The 23,054-nt window shown below is 35.5% G+C and overlaps 1 protein-coding gene across 1 annotated transcript in view; it reads right to left on the reverse strand.

Moving 5' to 3' along the window:
- Window positions 1-23,054, reverse strand: part of LOC131573650 (dedicator of cytokinesis protein 4-like) — a 225,456-nt gene that overhangs the window by 69,592 nt on the left and 132,810 nt on the right. Inside the window, exons 14-23 of the mRNA XM_058827803.1 lie at window positions 13,558-13,682; window positions 11,946-12,108; window positions 11,315-11,421; window positions 10,594-10,750; window positions 4,933-5,030; window positions 4,750-4,833; window positions 4,554-4,654; window positions 4,134-4,215; window positions 3,140-3,310; window positions 1,621-1,813 (exon numbers count right to left, since the gene is read on the reverse strand). Of these exons, the coding sequence (XP_058683786.1) occupies window positions 1,621-1,813; window positions 3,140-3,310; window positions 4,134-4,215; window positions 4,554-4,654; window positions 4,750-4,833; window positions 4,933-5,030; window positions 10,594-10,750; window positions 11,315-11,421; window positions 11,946-12,108; window positions 13,558-13,682 (1,281 nt within the window). The remainder of the gene's footprint in view (window positions 1-1,620; window positions 1,814-3,139; window positions 3,311-4,133; window positions 4,216-4,553; window positions 4,655-4,749; window positions 4,834-4,932; window positions 5,031-10,593; window positions 10,751-11,314; window positions 11,422-11,945; window positions 12,109-13,557; window positions 13,683-23,054) is intronic.

A 23,054-nucleotide genomic window follows, 5' to 3' on the forward strand; every position in this document is an offset into this window, starting at 1 on the left:
TTCTAGGCATGGACTGAGGAGAAGTCTATTCATATTTTTTGTATTTTAAAGAGATGAAACATTGATGGCAAAGATGCAAGATGACGATCTCCACAATACCCTTCAACTCAATGATGATTAAAATTATACAGTGCAAGTGTTTGTCTGAGCTTTCTCTCATGGACACTGGGAGCTTATATCACTGCCTGATGTTTTTCACATCTGTTTCCCCATGGTCTAAGAAATTTGTATTTTATATGTGTGTAACCCACACTCCTTGTAAACTTTAATGTTTCATTGCTTTTAAAGCCAAACCAACTTCTTAATAATGAAAATGGATTTCAATAAAAATCTGTTGGTTTTTTTTTTTTTTTTTTTACAAAAGAAAGCAAACATAAAAAAATTGTCATATAATTGAAAGTAGTTCCAAGAAAGCCTCCAAAAAGTCCCTTACATGGCATTAAGTGACTAATTAGGTTCATATAATTGGAGCTCCTGTTTAGGCTGACCTGAGATAACGGGAGGAAAATATCAATGATGTTACCTGGTCCCTAAGTAGTGTGAAAAATAAAAAACATAAGTGAGAGCATACTTAATATTGCTCCATGAATATGTCATCATCCAGCCAGAGACTGGAGGTCTGATCTATTGGCACAAGGGAGAGCTAGCTGACCCTTCAGGAGGGGACTCCCAAGGGAGAGGGTAACCTGTTTTCACAGCCAGAATGAAGCCAATTACCAGGATGCAGTACTCCTTACCCATTTCTTTCAACTCATGTTTATAAAGTAAAACCACTTTTTAAAAGCTGTTGTAAAAAATATGCTCAAAGAACTCTTCATTTTTTTTTGTAGTATCCCAAAGTATTTATGCATATCCTGGTGGTTTTTGCAGGGCTTTCATCACTGTAATGTGTTCACCTTGAATGCTTTAGATGGTGAAAGTAACTGTTCCTACTAAACTCCATCACCCAATACCCAAGTAGCTCTCAGGGCTATGGGTGAGTAAATAAAGACTTATTAGAATCCTTCTTCTATCATCTTTTTTCTATTTTAATTATTTTATTTCAAAATTAATTCATCTCAATTTAACACTTGGTTACTTCCGTGAGTTTCACTTAGAAACCAAGAATGCTGGGCTCACCACCATTCAGCAGTTGTTTTTTCTGCACAGCAAATAATAATGCTGTTATATACTTTATGCACCAGGCATTATTCACATTTGTGTAGTATTTTTATGCTGCATTAAAAAAATGGATGGTCCAAAGTGTTCAACTAGTGAACACAAAACATGAGTTAATGGGTGAGAGTCTATCTGCTGAACTGTCCCCAAAGAAGAGGAAAAGGAGAAAAATAATTTTAGCAAAGTTTTTTCCTTGTAATTACTTAAAAAGCATAAGGCAAACTTCCTTAACCAACATATTGTCAGTAGATTAAAAAAAAAAAAACAACTTATTTTTGAATCTTTGCCCTGAAAAAAAATCACTAAATTCAAAAAACTGTATTTTTGTAAATGAGCAGCTTATACAGAGCAGTGCTTGAAGAATTGTTTCTTATGAGCACTATTCCCTTCAGCACCTGCTGGCCAAGGTACAAAGCACACAGTCTGAGCTCCTCATCTGCAGGCAACCCAGAGCAACCTTACCTGGGTTAGTGTACAGGTGACTCTCCACAGTTTTCCCAATACTCTGCAGTTTAACAGCTTGAAGGGATTCATCCCCATGCATCACTGTTGGCAAGCTGCCCAAAGCATCATGAACCAAATTTGCCACTTCTCTCACATCAAAGAGCTTCAAAAGTTCTGAGTACACTGATGGGAATGAGCTGAGAAACACAGCCTAGAGGAACAGGGCAAAAATGGACAGTCAGAACAGTTTTGACAGTTATGGAATTTAAATAACTACAGAAATTTAAGCAACTCTAGAGAAATGCCTGGTTTCAAGGGTAGGTAATAGCTTTAAAAACAGTCTTATCTTCAAAATTAATAGCCTCACGTTCATTAACGAACTTACACTTGTGACTATTTCCGTTAAGTAATAGCTAATGATTGGTAATTTCTCCCAGGACAAAGTGAAAGTTCAACTCCAAATAAAAATATTTATTCTTTAAATACACTTATGTCTCTGTGAGAGAAAATTTTTTAAAGGATGGCAGAATCTAGCTGATAAGATACAAAAATATTTGTGTGGAGTTGTTTTGGTTTACTTTGTTTTAAGGTAAGTAAAGTAACAGCCTCAATATCTTCCAATTTTCAAATACTGAACATTTTTATTTTGGATTGAGGCAGCACTTGTAGTCTTGGTTCCCTTCAACAATCTTTAAAATGGGTTAGAAGGTCATTGATGAATATTAAAACAAAACACTGTAAAAGAAAGGAGAACAATGCCAGAGAAAAGAAGCTAAAACTGACATTACCCTCTTTTTCTCTAAATCCTACTGATCGTGAAATGCTACTTACACATCCACACTTGTGGCTGAACAGACTAATGGGAGTTAAAAATACTAAAAAAGAATTCTAAATGTATTGTTTGTATCCTTTTATTGTCGTTTGACTCCAGCTGCTTACACGATATGAGATGGAAGAAAAACCTTTCTAACTCTGTTCTCTCTGATTTGCCATTTTCTTGGTGGAACTGTTTTCTAAAGCAATCTGAAAAATATTAATTCTTGACAAGATCTTAACCATTTCTGTTTACAGAAACATGTGAAGAGGATGGTATATTTATGAACATTTAATGTAGAGAGCTGTCTCCTGTGTGTTTTGCCTCTACACTTTAGCAGTAGCCCATTTTTGTAGTCTCAAATGAAATAAAGATATCTGAGTATTATATATGGTTCATCAAAACTTAAAAATTTTCTGTACAGCACAAAAACTCTGATATTAGTTTTTGTATGGCTCAAATTCTTCAGTGTCAGTGTGGTTAAACTAAACAGTAAAAAGACCAAAACAAAAAAACTGTTTTATTTGTATCCATCAATGTAATTGTTATAATTCAAAATAAAATATCATGTTTAGGATTATCTATTCCAAGCATATTTAGAAGAAAATTTCACACTGTATGATGGAAAGTTGAAAATGCCACTTTGCTCAAGCAAAAATACATTTTCTTTCTGAACATTTTTTATACTGGATGTGGAAAATATCAATAAGCAAGAAAACTTACTTGTAGTTGGGATAAAGCACTTGTTCCTTTGCTCTCCTGAGACAGGAAGAAGCGTACTGACATAAGGAGCTCTTGAATACAGCAGCGAAATTCCTCCTCATTTTGTCCACCAGTAGCAATAGAGAATAATCTTCGAGATTGAACTATGTATTTAAAGATATATTCCTGTGCCTATAAATGCCAAAATCAGAGATAACTCACAAAAATGAACCTGCTCATCTCCAAACAGAACACATGCAATGATTATATCATTCAAATAAAGAAAAGAGTCTGAAACAGGACCCTATTAGTTAATCTTGGTAAATCTCTCTATTGAAACACTAACAATATTTTAATAAAAGCAAAACAAATAAGCAAAAACTCCACCACTTTCTTCCCCCCCCCACAAAAAAAAACTTAAATTAAATGCAAAACTGTTTGAATGCCTATTCAAAATAAAATAAATGCCCTCTCTTATTAGCAAGACACTGAATTTCACAGCAGCACAGAAAAATACAGAATGGTAGCACACTAATATTTTATTTCCAAATTGCAGCTTGTGTCCCAAATGGGATTGTTGCATAGTATAACTCAGCCTGATGGCATGTTATGCTCTTCTGATGGCACAAACCAGGGCAACAAGAACAACCACAAACACCATAATCAGTAGAATTCCCTGGTGCCAGGACTGAACCATTAGGCCAGCATGTGTGCCTGCTCATTTAGATTCATACAATGGATGTAACACCACCAGTGTTATCTATATTTGAATCCTTTGCCTTATTCGGTGAGGAACATAGAGCTACAGAGACTAAAGGCAGTGAGCCTCAATGGTTAACTTACTGACAAAAGAAAATAATGAATAAACTGACTGCACTGAAAGTCTGCAGCTCCCTAGAATTAGTACTACTGTTCCATCATTTGTATATATTCTGCTTCATTTCCTAAGTTAAACTAGTGTGTACTGTATGAACATATCATTCAAATGCACACTTGTCTCCAAAAATTTTATTACCTTTAGTACTTCCTGTATGTGATCATGAAGCTCCACCTCAGTGACTCGATCAATATGCCACTTCAGTACTTTTATAAGATCTCTATAATAGCACATCAGAAAGTATTACAACACAGAAGTGGGAGAAGAGTTAACTTTGCACATAAAATGCAGACCAATAGCTGTCATATGAGAAACATTGGCAAAATAAAAAATATATGACTAGATTTTACTGGTCACTATACTCAATAGTAAATTTAGTTTTAAGTCTGATGAAGAGCACCTAGTACATCTCTGATGAATGGCCAATAATACCAGCATTAAATATGCAGTAGAATGATTTTAACACGCACACACTATTTCCTTACCCTAATGATAGATTATTTTAGTTTAGTAACAGCTATCAGATAGAAAATCAGATAGAAAAAGTACAGACTTCACCTGTATGCAAGTGCTCCTGCAAAATGACTTTCAATGTAAGTGTCCATTACTGGCTTAAAGTGGTGAAACTTGCTGTCCTGCAGCAAATTTATTATGTGAACCTGAATGTGAGAGAAAAAGAAAAAAATTCAACACTTTTTTTTTGTTTTACCTAGCTTTTAGCTAGTGTTAAGCATGATCACAAAATGAAACTTACCAAGCAATCAAATACTTTTGATCCATATTTTTGAGAATTTTCATCTAAAATCCCAAATAAAGTGTCTAGTGTATCTTGAAGAAACTGATGGGAGAGAATAAGAGTGTTATTAAAAAGATATTTCTGTGACATGGAAATACATTATTTCCCTCATATAATCTAAAAGTATAAAAAGGTATATACCTTCACTATTTCTGAACCATCAATTTCTTTTAATTTTGAGAGGCAACCTGCAATTTTGTCTGGGTGGGTTCTCCACTTCAGAAGGTCAAGCATATCTCCTGCAAAAAAAAAGTGCAAGATTAAAGTTGGAAGCAAAGCAGCATTTCATATTTTAAATTTTACTATTACAGTCCATTCAGCAAAATTTGGCAAGAAGAGAAAACACCTCTAGATCTGTTATAATATGATCTTCCCAACAAAACATTTTCATTCCGTTCCATAATTGCTCCACCGAAACAAACATAAGAACACGGTACTGGGTCACTAGAATCAGTCTCCGGTGGCAACTCTATCATGCAATCTTGTTCAGATACTATCTTAATAAAGCAATTATTTTGCCCTCTCGCATCCCATTGAAGGATGCCTTCCAGAGTTAGTCTCTGAAATCTAGAAACAATCTCCTATTTACTAGCTTGATTGCATTTGAAACACTCATGTTTCTATGTTTTTTTAGACAACAAAGGCAATTCCTCTAAGATCCTACTTGATTAACAAGCAAAAATTCTCTTCTGGAAAATGAACTATTCTGAGATAAAAGATACCTGAGTGTGTCCAAACTCCCTACAGTTTTAATTCCTTGTCCTTCAGCTTTCTTAACCAAAAAGATAACTACATTACAGATAAGATGACATCATTTTCTACATCATTAGCAAGCTCATACATCTGTTGTAAAAATCTGTGTTCAGATGTTTACATCTGTGTTGTAAAAATTTGAGTATCTTTTGGATAGACATATTTATGTCACCAATATGATGTTTCTCCAGTTTAAGACTATTCAGCTCCCTGGATATGGAACAATCCACTGGTGTATCCTACCTTTTCTACCATTACATTCAATCTAATTTCTATTCTTTCTTATTATTTATTTAAATCAAATTTACAGTGCTTTGCTGTACCGTATTTTGATTTTGTCCCCAACTGATGAGACCTTTCAACATGTTAGCAGAAAACTGTCTCAGATTTTAGTGAAGTTACTCTCATCTCCATACCCTACCAGTCATTTAAAGCAGAGATAAATTCCAGAGATTTCTTCAGATCTAGTAGTATTTTCCATCTGCTCAAGAAGGAAATTCCTTCCACTATAGTGCAACCTTCCACTTCAATTTTAACTTTTATTTGCCTGTTTGAAAATTCTTATTTCGAATATATATTTTTTCTCATGTCCTGCATTATTCAGCTGCTGCATTTCCTCTTGATAACAAATAAAAAAAAAATTGAAAAGAAAGATGAAGTTTATTCTGGCATGATTTGTCTTTGATAATCTTGCAGCACATCTGAATTAGTTATATGTTGATTTTTTTTATCCATGATTTCTTGCAAATATTTGCATAAAATTCATCATGGATGGATGGGCCAATTAAGATATCTGCCCTTCCACCTGTCTTAAATATAAGTCCTACATTTTATAGTCTTTGGACATGTGTTACTGCTTCCCAGATGTACTAAAAAACCCACCTTGCTATAAGATTGAAAATTTCTTGTTCCATACCATTCAATATCCTAAAATAGTTCTGCAAACTTGGAGTGGTTTTTCAGCAGTTTTTCCTTGCTGAACTCAGACACATCTGCAGAGCTCCTTTCAAGCTGTGTTCAGTAAAAGCTACACACATTTTTGACTGTTAAATTATATAAAACCCAAATCCCTTTTATATTCAAGTTTACTACTGCCACGCTTCACTGACCAGCTTTTCAGAAATTCTCAGTGCCTAGTGGATTGAAGTAGAAAACCTTAATCACCATCCAACCTCATCCTCCATCAGTTTAAGCTGAACTACAGCCTAGCTGATCACTGCCCAGCATTGTATTAGAAGGAGCCAGTGCTTCTGAAGTGTTCTCAGTAGTTATTAAGGTAAGAAGTTATTCGCAAGTTTTCCTCTTGGTTCAGCATCTTTTTGGCTGCTTTCTACTACAGACTGTTTTCACACTCAAGTAATACTTGTGCAACACCCATCTTTGTGTCATCTCTTTCCTGGTTTGCTCCACGGAAGTTCCTCTATCCCACAATAAATGAAGAAAGAATTTTTACGTTATTAACATTAAATGAATCTCCACCTATATTCAAATTTTGCTATAGGTGTTAATGGCAAACAACCAACAAAAGATTCCACAAATATTTTACTGCCTTAATTGCTTTTGATAGACACAGATTGTTTTGATGCATTTATGTGTTACATTTTTGTTTTGCTTCAAGCTGTGCTGGCATGGAAAAAAGAGATCCTTGAATTGCACTGAGTGACAGAGTCCCACACATGCATTGGAAACACATCCCAATGATCAAGGACAAATGATAGGTCTTATTATTCTTTCTGTCAGGAATTTTTAAGAAACAAGATTTACAAATCCACTGAACTACATTTGTCTTTTTGATAATTAAATGTACTTCTACACTTTAAGTCTCAGCTCAAGCTGACGAGTAGCAAGACTAGCTGGAGCTGTCAGTTCAGAGCAGGGGAAACACTTCTTTACAGGTTTGCTGGAGGAACTTTGTAAAAAATAGTTGACACTCAGTATTAGGGATTTGTTGGAGGATTTAAAAAGAAAAAGAAAGCAAATGTAAGACATTCACTTCAAAGGACTTATTTCAAGGGAAGTGCTAAGGAGGAAAGACATTCTAAGATAACACTAGAGAATAGCCCAAGCATAAATGATACAAATAGAAAATCTGTCATGTGACCCACAAGGGGAACGGATAGCAGTGTGTCATATAGTAAGAGACAGGAAAATATAAAATTGTCCCCCAAAATAGGCCTACTAGGAAATCATACATTTGGAAAAGGGAAAAAGACACTGGTGATGATTAATTTTGCTGAAGAATAAAAATATTTCCAATGCATTATCTTCAAAATAATCAAGGCCTGTATATTTAAAATAGACTACACCTGACCTATTGTCCCTACCAAATAAAACATATCCCTTCTTGAAGCATGTAATTTAAATCCAAAGAGCTAGGTTTAATAGAAGAATTTAGAATTATGAGTTTAAGGAAGTGGTTTGGGATGATTTTCCATCTCTCTCTCATGTAAGTCCTGAGACATCAGAAATTGACTTGTTATGATTTCAGGAGGAAGAGACTGAATTTCAGAACTGGCAGTCAGCATGTCTCTTCCAACAGGCTGCTTCTGTGGTCACCAACACTTCCTCCAAACTAGGGTTACTCGGAAAGCTGCCCAGTGCTGCTTTTGTTTTATCAATTCACTGGTTTGGGTTTTTTTTTAAATGCAGCTAGAAGGACTACACCTCTGCCATGCTGTATGGCATGCTGCTCTGCTGCTGAACAGCTGCTGACCAGGGATGCGCTGATCAGTGCTGAGAAACAAGTGGATGCCAACAGCTAAAATATTCAGACTTCCTGGAAGGATCCTGACTTTCTTGCATCCCTACTATATGTCAAAAACTAAGATTGTTTTGGTAACTACTCAGTAGAAAACACTGAGTGAAAGAGTGAGTAGTCTCTCACTCTTTTGGGGTTTTACAGAGTAATGAAAAATAACTACCCATCTAGGAATATAATATAGATAAAAGCTAGTATACTTTTTGCTAATATTAACTGATTAACTATCCAGGACCAAAAGTGAAAAAAACAACTAACCAGTAGAAAGATTTAGATAAGGACATGTTCTTAGCCATGATGTAGGAAGAGACTCCCCTGGTTAGAAGGTCTCCAAAAAATTGTTTGGAAATCATCCTAATAACCCCTTCAAAGTACCCAGGGTAAGGAAATCATGGATCCCAACAACTAGGAGTCAGCCTCTGTCCCCCAGTCCCCATAATTTTAATATGCATGAGAGCTGATGGCATGTGGGAACAATCAATGAGAGAATGACAGCTGAGTAAAATTTCCCAGCAAGCAAGTAAAGCTGCAGCCTAATTCAGTCACACCCTTTACAAGTCTGGGTTTGGGGTCCTTCCCCACCCCATAGCCAGACAACACAGTAATTTTCAATTCAGTTTCAAACTGGACATTTTTGTTTGTAAACAACAGGTGAATCTCTGAGATTCAGAAAAAATCTCCAAACTTAAAAACAAATTAAAAAAAACCCCAGCAATTTACAAAATACCGATACAAATGTTTACTAAAAATATTAAATACACAGATCTTTTTAATCCTGTATTTTTGAATACATAAGCTACATTCTCTCAGGGATAACTGAAGTAATGCTCACATGACCAAATATCCACATGCTTTGCTCTATGTTCATTTTCTGAGCATGCAATAGATTTTGGCAAATTTTTGTTCAAAAGAATGGGGATTTGGAAACTCACCAAGATGAACTTCCCAAAGAAGATCCTTGGAGAAAATATGAGCCTGTCTATTGAAAATATTTCCACCCTCTGAAGTACTGCTGAAATAATTGTTAACTCTTTCAGAGCTGAAAAGGGGATCAATATTATTCAAATATTCTACACCCTTTTACTCAGAATATGGTTAAAAAAAGAAGGAGGAAATTGTATGCCCTATGTCACACATCTATTCACATTAAGTACAAAATAACTCCTGCAGTGTAAACAAAAATTAGTATTAGAACCCCACACAATAGGGCAACTATTTATCAGTGAGACACTTAAATTCCAGGCAGCACTTTTATGCAGGTGTAAGTACCAGTATATTAATGTAATTTCCTAAATCAAGGCCTTTAACTGAAGCAAACTTAGTCTCTGCTTTCCTATTAGCTACCTTTGGGAAAAGCTTTCATTGAGTAACTTTCACTGCTAAGGTAATTACTATGACAATACAAAATGGGTGTGCACAAGGAAACAAGCCACTTACTGTTTGCACACAGTTCTATTTTGCACACTTGCTATTAATGGGTGAAAATTAAGAGCACTATTTCAATTTAAAAAGCTGCTCTAGTTTTTGGTGAACATCTATAATCAATGTGCAAATAGCAATTTTATCATCATACACAGAGCATGGGTAAAGTCACAGATATTCACACACAAGAGAGGTCAAAATAATAATATAAAGTTGTGGTTATATCGAAGAACGGTCAGAAACACATTACCAAGCAAATACACAATATTTAGAAATTTTTGGAAAACTGTTCCACAGTTTTTAGTTACAGTTTAGTTCAGTTATGGCAGGTAAACAAGAACCTCAAGAATTTTATACATAACACTGGTTAAGAACTTTACACAAAGCACTGGTAGAGAGTGTAAACACACGTATTTAAATCTGCTGCTCCTTATAGCCAGTGTATAAGACTGTTTTAAGTAGTAGTAAATGTTTGTTGGATTGAAGAAAAACAAAAAAGCAATATTTGCCTAATTAGGAACAAACTGCTACAGCCTAAAGCTGACAATAAGTATTTCATAAAAACTCTACAACAAACAGATCAAGAGGTTTTATAAAGCAGCTGGGTTTTGATAGTTGATTCCAGAAGTGCTGCATTTGATTCCAATATCACGGTCATCTAAAAAGCATTCTTGCACTACTTAAAAACAGTGTTTTATCATGATCCATTTGTTTCCATCTGAATAGAAAAAAATTATGAAGAAAACCAGTTCATAAAATAGATAGAACATAAGCTATTTTTGAGTACTTCCATACATGCTTGGCATGGAAAAGACTAGATATCACACTCATTTAAACTCATCATGTTTAAAATAATCAACATATCCTACCATTTTGTGTGAGTTTAGTGGAGCAGAGAAAAGATGTAATCCAGAAGGACTCTTTAGTGGTTTTTACTGCTTGGCTGTTGTTTCCTAGGGATATTCCCTTTGAAAAGGGGAGTTTGAGGTAGCGACCAGAATCCTGAAGGTTTGCATTTTCTTCACACTGTGAAAACAGACCAGTAAAAATAACTGTACTGCACAAAACAATTGACCAGATCTCCAAACTATATGAATCATTGTTTCCCTGTCAGAAACTGAAGAATTTCCACTATGCCTATTGCAACTCTGCTTTTAGAGCTCAGCATCATATATTGACATTGAAATTTAACACATTTTCACAGTTTACATTAAATGAATAGCTACAAATTTTCATGTTAAAAATCTAAACTTTATCTGGAAGCACATAAAGTACTCTGAACAAAGTGACAACTCTTATATGTGGAAAGAGAATTCCACAAAGTTAAAATAACTTACCTTTGTGAAATTCATTTTAACACAAAGTGATATAACAGTAAGAGTTAGGAAAACCAGTGCACTGAAACACATACCTAGATTCAATTGCAGTTTATATCAGGAAGGTGAATATTAAACAATCAGCAATGGATATTTTAATGGTGACAAGAGTATCAAGTATTTGATAGTCAATACAGACTTTCTCCATGTCTCTGGGCATTCAAAGTAGGTTCCAGTGGAATCATTACAGCTAATGACTGTTAATTCAAATTACCTTGTGTACAATTAGTTCATGGGTGCCATCTGGCAGAGTCCTCCCATTTTCCTGCATCAGGGGCATGAAAGAAAAGCCAAACAACTTCTTCTCACCCTTTTCTTTTGCTGAAATGCATATATAAATAGCAGCACTTAAAGATAATAGTATACTTTTTTAGACAAAATAAGCTTATACAACACAAGAGTATAAAATGCAACATAGGAAAGTATACTGGAGCTGCAGCTAGTCAGACAAAGATTATCTTGAATTGCTGCTCTAATTTGTACACTGTCTTCTGTAATATTCCTTTTTATCTCACTTTAAATCAGAAGGGAGTATTCTGAAATAATTTAGTATATATTAACAATAAATAATGTAAGCCACCAATTATGCAATCTTAGCAATATATAGAAGTTTATCCTCTGTGAAACCTCTCATACCTAGGAATGCAGAATGTAGAACCAGTCAGCAATTTTTACCTCAAAATCATCTCTAAAATGTTTAATAATGTTTTAAAAATTTTAGAATTTTGTAAGTACAAAGAAGCATTACAGAGAAAGTCCATGCAGCTGTCTTTTCCCTGAGGTGCTATGGAAACTGACTACAGCCGTAACGGGGAGGACTAGCAGAAGTCATGAGCACCACTTACTGGAACAGTGCCGGAATTCACAGCGGATGTGAGCTCCTCTGAACTTATCCACAGGAATAGGAAGTTTCAGCAGCTCAGCCCACCTGGGGCAATTGTTATGATAAAGCACAAAAGAATGGTATTCGCTGGCTGGTGGCTCTCCAGAGCCAAATGAGATAAAATCCTAATGAAGTAAAAATATGATTAAAGATAGATTAGCTCACTGGTAAAATGTCATCAAGGACTGCTCTTCCAAGGAAGACTATTTCATGTTTACATTCATATCATGAATGCCAGATGTGGTACAATGTTCAGTATGTTATAACCCTCAAAAACAGTAGCATTTTTTTTTTTATACTTGAAATTAGAAATGGCAAGAATCATTTACATAACGTAGAGTAGAAGTATTTAACTGGGTGATCAGGGAGGCTTGAGCAACACATGTGTTGTGGATTCCCATGACACAACATGCTCCTGCCAATGTTATAACCCAGCAGCAAAGAATGGAACTGAGAACAGCCCATTTCAGTCATCTGAAATAAGCCTGTAACCCTGGCACAATAAGTGATACATCCCAGCATTAGAAAATGAATGTGGATTCTGTGATCAGGAAGAAGCGAAGTGTTGGCTGCCTTTACAACACCCATGAGGGACTCCCCATACCAAGGCAGGCAAATGCATTTATCCAAAGTCCTGACTTGGGGATATGTATTAATTCTCAGTGAGAAAGGTAAGGTGTAGTTTTGCAATTATAATCTCAATACAGTTTTTTTGTTTAATATACACACACACACTTGTGTGTGCATATATATAAAAATGCACCTATATCGCATGCTATGGATCTATATGCACAATTTCACTCCAGATACACAAACATGCAATTTGTACCAGGTTATTTGTGTAGACTTTCATCATTGTGTTACCCCACAGCCCATAAAATCATGCAGAACATATGAAAATACTTCTTTCAAATTTAAAACAAAACAAAGCAAAAACCATATCCTCATATGTGAGGAAAAGTTTGAATGTGAACAGAAATCCTTTTGGTACAGACGAATTTTGAGAAACGGTCATCGATTAATAATTAAAATTTAAACTGTTGTCTGTTTGTAAGCTGTTACCAGCAGCACGTAATAAAATTTGAAGATGAGAAGGAACATTAATTTTTTTTTTTTTTACTGATACATAGTGCTGACTTTTGCAGTGAGGATTTATTAAAATCAGATATAAAGTTCAAAATTATCAAGACAAGTTGTTCTGTGTAACATAAGAATTGCATATTTGTAAAAAGAATTCTTAGGAAATACAAAATTCTCCCAAGCTTAATCTTGCTTCAACATTTTCAAGCATCTTAATGGAATCCTTAGGTATTTAGTTGGCAATTTTACATGTTTATCCCAATCATGTGATTTATCATAGAAATAAAACAAACATATATTAAGGTCTTATACAGACATTTTAAAAATGTTTTAAGCAAAGTGGAAACACTTTGAATACCTAAAGACAGAAAAAGATAAACATGTCCTTTCCAAAGTATTTTTCTAGTCTTAAACTAATGCCACAAAAGAAGACTTACATCTGAGAAAGTGTGTCAAAATTAACTACAGCAAGGAAAAGCACAAAACAAAGATACCTTTAAGATTTGACCACTGCTGTCCACCACATGCATTGTCACTTCCACATTTCTGGCCACACTTTTCCCTCCTTTTTCAAATTCTCCTCTTTCTACAGTGATATATAAATCATTCCTCATTTCACCTATCAAAAAAACAAACAAAATAATGTGTCCAAAAGTCAGTCCAACTTGCCTACTTTTTGCTTTTAGTACTTCAGTAGATTTGCATTTTATCTTACAAAGGATAGTGCTACACCCACAATTTATCAATATTTTTGGATTTTGAACAATAATTGTTTTCATAAACCAAAAAAAGCAAAAGGTCTTCGTCCCTCTCAAACCCCAAAGATTATCTGCCATACTAAACCAGTTCCAGGGGCTTCTACTCATCTGTTAGATCTGTCTGGTCTTTACATTCCCCCGTCTAGATAAGCTAGTGTGTAGCTCCACCTAATTCCATTTTTCTTCTAATCTAAGACAACATTATGTACTTTCTTTCATCTGTAATCATTACAATTCTCTGTTTAACTGATTGCAACTTTTTTCCACTTACTCTCAAAAAGAAGTGTATTATTTTGCAAAAGGAAAAACCAAGAGGCTGGTGGTGTTTCCATTAGAAGGGCAGTTTTCCCAGATTGTATAGAAATGTGTAATCTGAAAAATCTCAATATATTTTACACTAATAGGGTGTTCCAAAGCTTATGAGGAAAAAGTTTGCTAAGTTAGCTTATTTTTCACTTGTTGGAAAGGCTTCTGAGAAATTAGACTCTCCATCAGGACATTTAAACTACAATTCCAATACAGACACTACCTCAGTACCACATGGTAAGTACAAGCTAGCATACTTAAACTGAAGTTCTCTGCATGTTCATGCAGTATCACACTAAGTAGTCTGTCAGAATATAAACAGACCACAGGGACAAGATCAATAGTAATTTTATTTTAGTTTCAGCTGACACAAATTACAAAGTTTGATGAAAAAAGGAAAGAGAGGTTGCAGCGGGGAAAGAACAGGGGGAAATGAGTACTGGTGGTGACTGAAGTGCCATAGTAGGGAAGCCCTGTCCTGTTTAAAGACGCTGAATCTATTTCTAAAGAGTTTAAACTGATCCAGCTCTTGACAAACATTACCAGAACTACTTTGTAGCAACTGGACTTTCCTTGTGAAAGGCAGAACAGTGAAGGATGAATAGCATCATAATTAGGAGAATTCTCTAAAATTCTTATTTCTGTTTTTTGTTGAAACAGAATTGAGAATATATGTTTTCATCTAGAGAAATGCAAGTTTAGTGAAAAGGTAATATCTTTTAATAAAGCAGATTTTCACTCAGCACTGCTGAAATAAAGTGTGACAGTTTAGTATATTTACAGGTGTGCCATGTAGAAGGCAACTGTGGGTTGTGTACTTGTATTGTGGGTAAAATTAATTCTACTATATGTAACAAATAATAGACATATCTTTAATTTCTAGCTTCATTTTGATTTGCAACTAGAATTTTATTTGCTTGAACTTTCCACAATACTCTCATGTTTCACATTCCTTGCATTTTACTGCACGTGACTTCTCAGTGATTTTTAAGTAACAGAACCAATGATCTTGCTATAGTCACCTAATATTTTTATAATATTATTACATCACTGGATGCAAAATAATTTAATGATTCCTCCAAAGCACAGTCTAAATGATAAAAAAAGTTAAAGAAGAAACTGCCGTATCACGAATCCCTCATGGCCCATGCCCATAAACAAGGGGGGAAAATCTGCTTTTGTATTACCTTATTATCAGTTACCTGCTGAAACAATCATGGGCAGAGGCTAGAATACAGCTAGACAAAATCAACAGAACAAACACTGGATTGTATTCTCTTAAGAGTTTCTGAAGCCAAGGGTGAAAGAGCTGAATTGCTAGTAAGTGTGTGTAACCACCAGATTAGTCTCTGGTTCTTGGTGAGAAAAAGGTTTAAAATAAGCAAAAGGTTATTCAGGTGATGGACAGCAAGACTTGTAAGAAAAAAAAAACACAAACACAAAAGGAATCTCAAACCAAGACCCAAACACAAACCTAAAGCCTTCCAAAGGATGTTATGAATGTAAGTAACGTAAAAGGATGAAAGGAAAGGATGGAGAAATTGTGGAAAAAAGATCAGCTACAGGATATGAAACAGGCAGTTGTAAGGACTCAGGAAATCTCCTGAGCTGAAAATAGCTGGAGGCTGGGAGAGCATCAGGGGGTAATTACCATACATGCATATGTGCATACTCAGCTTTTACTTTTCCTTAGGGTCTCCTTACAACAAGGGTCCTCAGACGGACCCTTGATCTGAATCTGTAAAGCTGCTCTTATGGTTTATTCAAGTAACAAAATTAAAACTTAAAAACTCATTAAGACTACCATTAGAACTACTAGATTATAATTATTTCTACATTGCAGTACTATTTCATTATAAAAATTTTGTAAGTTAGAATAGCATGGTTACCAAAGGAGCTTGCAGCATGTTGGGTCCTCGCTTAGTATAAGCATATACTGGGCTTGGTTCTAGTTAGTGCTGCCTGCTGGTGCCTTTCAAGTATTTCACATTGAGAAAAAATGACAACACACTGAATTCAGAAAAAGCAGCTTTGTTATAGAGTTGATTTGAGCAAACAACTTGTAGGTGCAGCAATACGTCTTTAAAAATTACCTTGAATCCTACAGGCATTTGTGCTACATTATTTTTATTTATCTGCACAGATTTATTTCAATTTTCCATGGGATCTTCACAGAAACATAACCATAACCGAATAATGGTGGTTATAACCATAACCACCACAAATTTAATCACTTACCCCAGGTGTAAATCGGTGAAAACTGTAAGTTTTCCTTTTTAAATGGAGTAAACTGTATGGGACTTAAATGCAAATGCAAATGACAGTGGAGTGGGAGGCCCTATTACCAGAAGTGTTCAAGGCTGGAAGTGGTTTTAAGCAGCCTGACCTAATCAAAGACATTCCTGCCCATGTGGGTGGGCAGAAATAATAATCTGTAAACATTCCTTCCAACTCACACCAGCCTATTCTACTTGCAAAAAAATAGAAGACCATTTTTAGAAGAAGTAGCTTGGGCTCCACAGACTTTTTTTAAAAAAAATCCCAACTTGTTGTGTTTTACCTTTTTAATTTTCATAAGAAATCAAATCACAGTGAAAAAGACAGGTGTAGGATGTACTTTCTCAAATATTTACCTGCTGTTGTCCTAACAGAGCCTTGACAAAGTTTGTAATCAATGTCATGAAAAGATATTTCAGGTGAATCTTGCCCTGATCTCTCTCTCTATTCAGGAAACTCTGCTTTGTTTTCAATGTCTTGAAGAAACTCAAGACATGTTGGTCATGTTAGTGAAAGAAAATGCCACTTTTTCTCCATTATCATGCATGGCAAATTAAATCTAGGAGGAGACTAAGCCTCTTATGCTATAGAAGGAATAACCATGTTTGATAAGTAAATGAATAGAAAAGCAGAAGGGTAAAGAATAGAAAGACTGAAATACACTGGAAAATTAATTTAAAAACAAGTAAACTCTGGACTATGTATCGAGTATACAGTCTGTACCACGTGGATACAACATCAGCCTCCTTTCCTCAAAGTATGTGGCATATCTGGTATTTTATAATATCTACAGAAATGTAGGGTTCCTATCTGGAGGCACACAGATATTTCACTATTGATTTAAAACACAATCATTACTGGCAACCAAAGTATAAGAAAACCAGCTATATTAAACTTGCACCGTTCAGCTGAGTTCTGAGATGTTAAGAACTTTACACCATGTTCCTGACAAATCTTTAGCACAGTATTTGAATAAACATATCATGAGTATAAGTACATAAAATCAAAAAAAATCAACAGGTTTAGAAATATCAAGCACAAATTCTAATCAGAAAACAGCTGCTGGTAAAAAAAATAAAAATTTGACAAGTAAATGTCACTCTGGAAAAAAATTGGAATAAAAACCTAGAAAATTATATTTGGATACAAAATTTTAAAATTATTTCACTATTGATATAATGGCCTGGAGACATCCTAATTGCTTTTACTTTCTCATCATAAAAATGCTATTTTTTAATATTCCTTAACAGAAATTCTCACTCCAAAAATTGAGATTGTCTGCTTAAACTAAGTTAGGGCATTCTTTTGTGGTCCCACTTCCTATAAAATAATTCCAAACCCTCCACAAAGCATTCAAACACCAGCAAATTGCTGAATCTATCTCTATTCCTTTAACTGATCCTTTTTATTTATGACAACTATAATTACATGTTTGATTATAAGAATATGCACCATTTTTCTGTGGGATCTTTGTCTTCACCAGTACACCAGACAGCTTAAATCAACTTCTTTTCTCTAATGTGGAAAATTATCATAAGTAGCACTGAAAGGCCAAGTCCTGCTGAATATCAGAGTTCTGAAGTAGGCTTTGGTGAGTACAAATGGCATCTTCAGCTAAACTATCTGCATGACTCAAATAAATCTTATAGGTGTATGTGTACTGAGACTTTGTACAGTGTTACACTTCACCAAATGTGAGGAATCAACACAGAAATAGGAAGGGCACATTTCAAATAGCACAGTACATCAGATTTTAGTTACTGGTTGAAAACATACCTACAGAATACAGCATAGGTAAGACAGAGAATTGTTGTACATTGGGTGTGAGATGGTAAACAACAAAGAAGAAATAAAAAAGTTGGTGTTGGTCCCTATGAGGGTGGGAAGTAATAAGCTGCTTCTTGGAAAAAACAGAACTGTGAGGATCAAAGAGCGTATCTAGGGAAGCTGTTTGTTCTTGTGACAATCATGCAATTGAATGTGTTGAAAAGGGGTATATTCTATCCTAATTACAGAAGTGACCCAATAAACTCAATGCTTTGGGACTTCTTAGTCAGCACCCTATGATTTCACTATTTTACAAAAAGTAGGCTGACAAATTCCCACAAGAGCTTCTAATATTAAGTGAGAGTTAAAGCCATATGGAAACTGAAATTCCACAGATTTAAACAACAAAAGTCAAGCTGCAGTGGCATGTATACAGACATAACTTTTTGATGCAGCACAAGCTTTCAGTGTACATTCTGCATGGACAGCCACTCTAGTATGTGAATTGTAAGTGAAAGGTGCTGAATTGAAATGTCTGGGTTGCTAAATAGAAATGTGTACAGCCCAGCACTGGCAGTACCTGCCTCTTCATGTGGTCCTGCCAATACATTGCAGCTTTGATCTGGCAAAAATATCTGGAAAGCACTCTCCATGGGCTAGGAGAAGAAAAAACTCCAAACCCTTCTTGCCTCAGCTATAGGTTCTTACCAGGTACATTATAGCTCAAGAATCCTGACCTATGAAGAAGCAAATGCTTCATGACTGCAATCCAACTAGCAATGAATGGTACAAGGGTGGAACGGGAGTGAAGGACAGAAACCTGATCAGTATCAATTATATGCAAAAGTCTAACATTAGGAACAGGAGGGAAAGGCCAATTAAAGACAAAAACACCCATGAGAAGACTGCTGGAGGACACAGTTAATGGGGGTCAGCCTTCCTCAACCTGTCAACTATAAACTACAAATATTAAATAAGCAGTAAAGAGAAAAGAGCCAGGAGTAATTTGCAGGCCAGAAACGACAATGTGTGCTCGGGCTCCTATTATGTCCACTGCACACTTTTATTATGGGATGGCTCTGCAGGCTCCCTTTCCTTCATAGGCTGGAGGCTCCATCATCACTATCAAGTACCTGCATACAAGCAGTGGTCCTCCTGCTGCTCCCAAGCTGGACCTACGTGTAAACTGCCCCCAGGTCGGAGAGGCTTAACTGCTCCCACTGAACCCCAGGTGACAAGAACAACACAGGTAATCACTGGTAAAGAGAAAGTCAGATCAGTAAAAGTGTCAGGAGAAGCTTTGTATGAATGTATCGTTGCTACTACTATTTTTATAGAAACATTTGCACCTAACCATCAAAGCAATGATCTTCCATCTCAAAATTGTTTTTAAACTTACACTGACAAAGCTGTGAGTTGCAACTGCAACACATATAAAAAGACTTTTCTCATATTTCAAACATATTTAGAGCTGCAGAATCTCTTGTAGCATATTAATATGAAACAAGGGTTTCAAGCAAAAGATAGCTGCCGCAGATCAAAGGTAGTGTCTTTGTTAGAAACAAGACTTTACTTTGCCAGTTATCATCAAAAAGCTTTCTAGTAAAATAACTTTCAATTTGCTTGTTTAGTAGGGTAACAAAACACAGCATGATTGTATTTGAACAAGCATCTCTGATAGTTACTGCTGTCCTGACAACAGCCACTAATTTAAAATTAAGTGTACAGAACTCACTAGGAGCTTTTGTTTGGAACTGCTCTTTTGAAAGCTTTGCTCAGAATTGTACATGCTTTAGAACCACGAATTGCAAAAGAGAAAAAAAAATCATTTAGTTTAGAGGAAGTTTCTGTTCATTTACATCTATGAAAAATACAAGCTAATGAGATGTTTTATACACTAAACATATCTTAAACAGCTCTTAAAAAAATTTCAGTAGTAGGCACTGCAAATCTCTGGATGTGGCACAGACAACATAGTATTAACCCAGAATGTAAATCTTGCGGATGAAAAACATTTTAGAGAAAAGATCCATAGAATACTTTGTAGAATGAGAAAAGAGGTGTGTAGCAACTGCCAGTGGGAGGATCTTAAAAAAAAAAAAACAAAAAAAAAAAACAGATGGTGATTTTAACTTTTAATTTGAGGAGAGGGCTAAGGAACCTTAGTAAAGCTTTCCCACTTGCTAATCCCTTTCTGGCAGTTGAACTTGGATGATTTCACAGTCCAACTTCCATGCAATGAGGTGGGACATCTTCAACTAGAGTAGATTGCTCAGAGCCCTGTCCAATCTGTCCTTAAATATTGCCAGGGATGGGACATCTACACTCTCTCTGGGAAACCTGTGTTGGTGTTCCTACCCTTTCTAAAAAACTTGGTGCAATGTTTCTTTTTACAGTCACTGGGTATTCCACGTGACTGCCATGACTTTTCAAATATCATGGAGTGGCTTGGCAACTCTATCAGCCAATTCACTCAGGACCCTAGGATGCATCTTGTCAGGTCACAGACTTAACAATGTTTAGATTCCTCAGGTGATTACTGTTTTCCTGAATTGCTACCTTTAGTCCCTGCATTGAGGTCCACCAGCTTGATGGGCTGAGAAGAGAGACTTACAGCGAAAACAGGCAAAAATATTGTTGAGCATCTCAGCCTTTTCTTCTCATCTGTTACGACCAGTTTACCAGTCATGTTCATCACAAGGAGTATGCTTTGCTTTTGTCTGGCTGAAATACTTACAGAAGATCTTATTTTCCTTACTGAATTCAGCTCCAACTTTGCCTTGGCCTTCCTGACCCCATCACTACACAATTGGGCAATATCCCAATATTCTTCCCAGGATACCTGTTCTTCCTTTCACTGCTTCTGCACTTCCCCATTGTCCTTTAGTTTGACCAGCATGTCTTCACTCAGCTACTCTGTTCTCCCTTCCTGATTTCTTACACATTTAATTTAAAAATTAATTTTAAAAAATCAAGTTAAGCGACCTAGGATCATTTGTGAAAATTCTAATACAGAAGGATGTTATCTGAGAGAAGGGCATTCTTAAGGACAGCAGCTCAGGAAGACAGTCAGGCATGTTGCATTTCACAAAGAATTTCATCACTGTTGGAAATGAAATCCCATTACTGAAACAATTTCCTTTTCGTTTTGCGTTTTAGAAGATACTGAAAGACTGACTGGCTGCTTATCAGGGAATATATTCAGCACTTTTAAAAAGGGGGGCAAATCTCATTGACATGCTTGAAGCTGCCAGTGAACATGTTTGAGTTTTAAAGACTGTGATAACCACCAGTCAGCAGTCTGTTCAGTGCTTTTCCCCCACAGAGCACACTTCTCCATTACTGAGGCAAAGAACAACCAAGCAAATCTGGCACACATTCACCATATTTATGAGTAATATACACACATGACTCAAGAACGAGAAGACGTTTTACTTGGTGCTTAAATAGATACAATACAAAGAAAAACTCTGAGACTGGGATCTTCTGGGTGATACTTGACAAAAAATTATTTGGGGCAGGTCGTGTGTCTGTATTTAAGTATATTACAGGGCATGGACAGGAAAATTGAAGGCAATTTCTACTATTTATATACTAGCAGCTAGTTTATGTACTATGACTGATTTTCTTGTTTATATATGGGAAACTTAATTAAAACAACTCTGCATGTTAGGATTTTGGGAGCATTGGCCACTTTGATAACACCACTGCCTTTTTATTATTAGATTAAGTAGATTTGGGCATTTAAATCAGAGATGAATAAACTGATTTTTTTTTAATGCTTTCTTCAGTTACTTTACTTTTGGTTTTTAATATAAGATTATCTGCATTTTCAGCTTTACTGCAGAAACATTCAACAAGTCCTAAGACACAGTCACCAGAAAACATCTGATTAAGCAATGAAATGCCCTTCACAAGGAATTCTCAAACAAATACTTTCAGATTTCAAATGGCTCGTACATCTACCATGTAATACCCAATTGTTCTGTGACTTTTTTCTCTTCCTTTCCACGAAATGTAAAACAAGTGAGGAATAAAAGACTTGCAAGCTCTTTTCAACAGAAAACTTTGACCTGTTGACTTTGTCTAGCTTCAAAACAAAGAAAATATTTCCAACAGAATTTTGAAAGTCTGTTTGTTTTTGCAGACCTAACACATTCACTTGCTAGTTTGCCAATGTTCCTTACCTGGTTTATCAAAGAAAAACTTCCAAGCTATAACTGTCCTTGCAAACACTTCCCATGCATCACTGCTACTTATTCTATGCTCAGTAGAAAGCCAGTTTATTCTTCAAATACTATAAACTGCAGAAGGCCCCATTCTACATTTCCAAAGATTTTAAATCAAGGGAAGTTAAATTCTGGTTTGTCTTCTCTTTCCATAGTTTTCTTCTATTTTTTTCCTTCAGTTTCTAATGAACCAAAAAAATAAGATAGAGGAGATGGAAAGGTGAAGGGAAACACTACACAAGTTCCTTGCACTTGTCTAACCAAATACATCATATCTTTCTTTTCTCCAGTGACTTGTAGAAATGTTAATTCCTTCAACAGAAAGTATTAAAGTTCTTAAAAAGTATTAAAACAGGATTTTAAAAGCAGGGGATAGTCCCCCTACAGTACTACAGTTTTGTGAAAGGTCAAAATTCAGGGTGTGTCTTTACCCATTTATTGCTTATACATATTTTGTGTAACTAATATATCCAGTGGCAGAAGTTCAATTTAAACTGCTTGTACTTCATATAGCATAAAGAAGTTCAGAAAAATTCACTCCACTCCTCAAGGAAGAAAAATGTTTAAGTGTGTCAGACATAGACTTCCTCTCCTAGAATCAACAGCTCTTTACTAACTCCAAGCTCACTGGCAGATACAGACACGTACCATGAT

Source organism: Poecile atricapillus, chromosome Z (assembly GCF_030490865.1).
Source record: "Poecile atricapillus isolate bPoeAtr1 chromosome Z, bPoeAtr1.hap1, whole genome shotgun sequence".
Lineage (NCBI taxonomy): Eukaryota > Metazoa > Chordata > Aves > Passeriformes > Paridae > Poecile > Poecile atricapillus.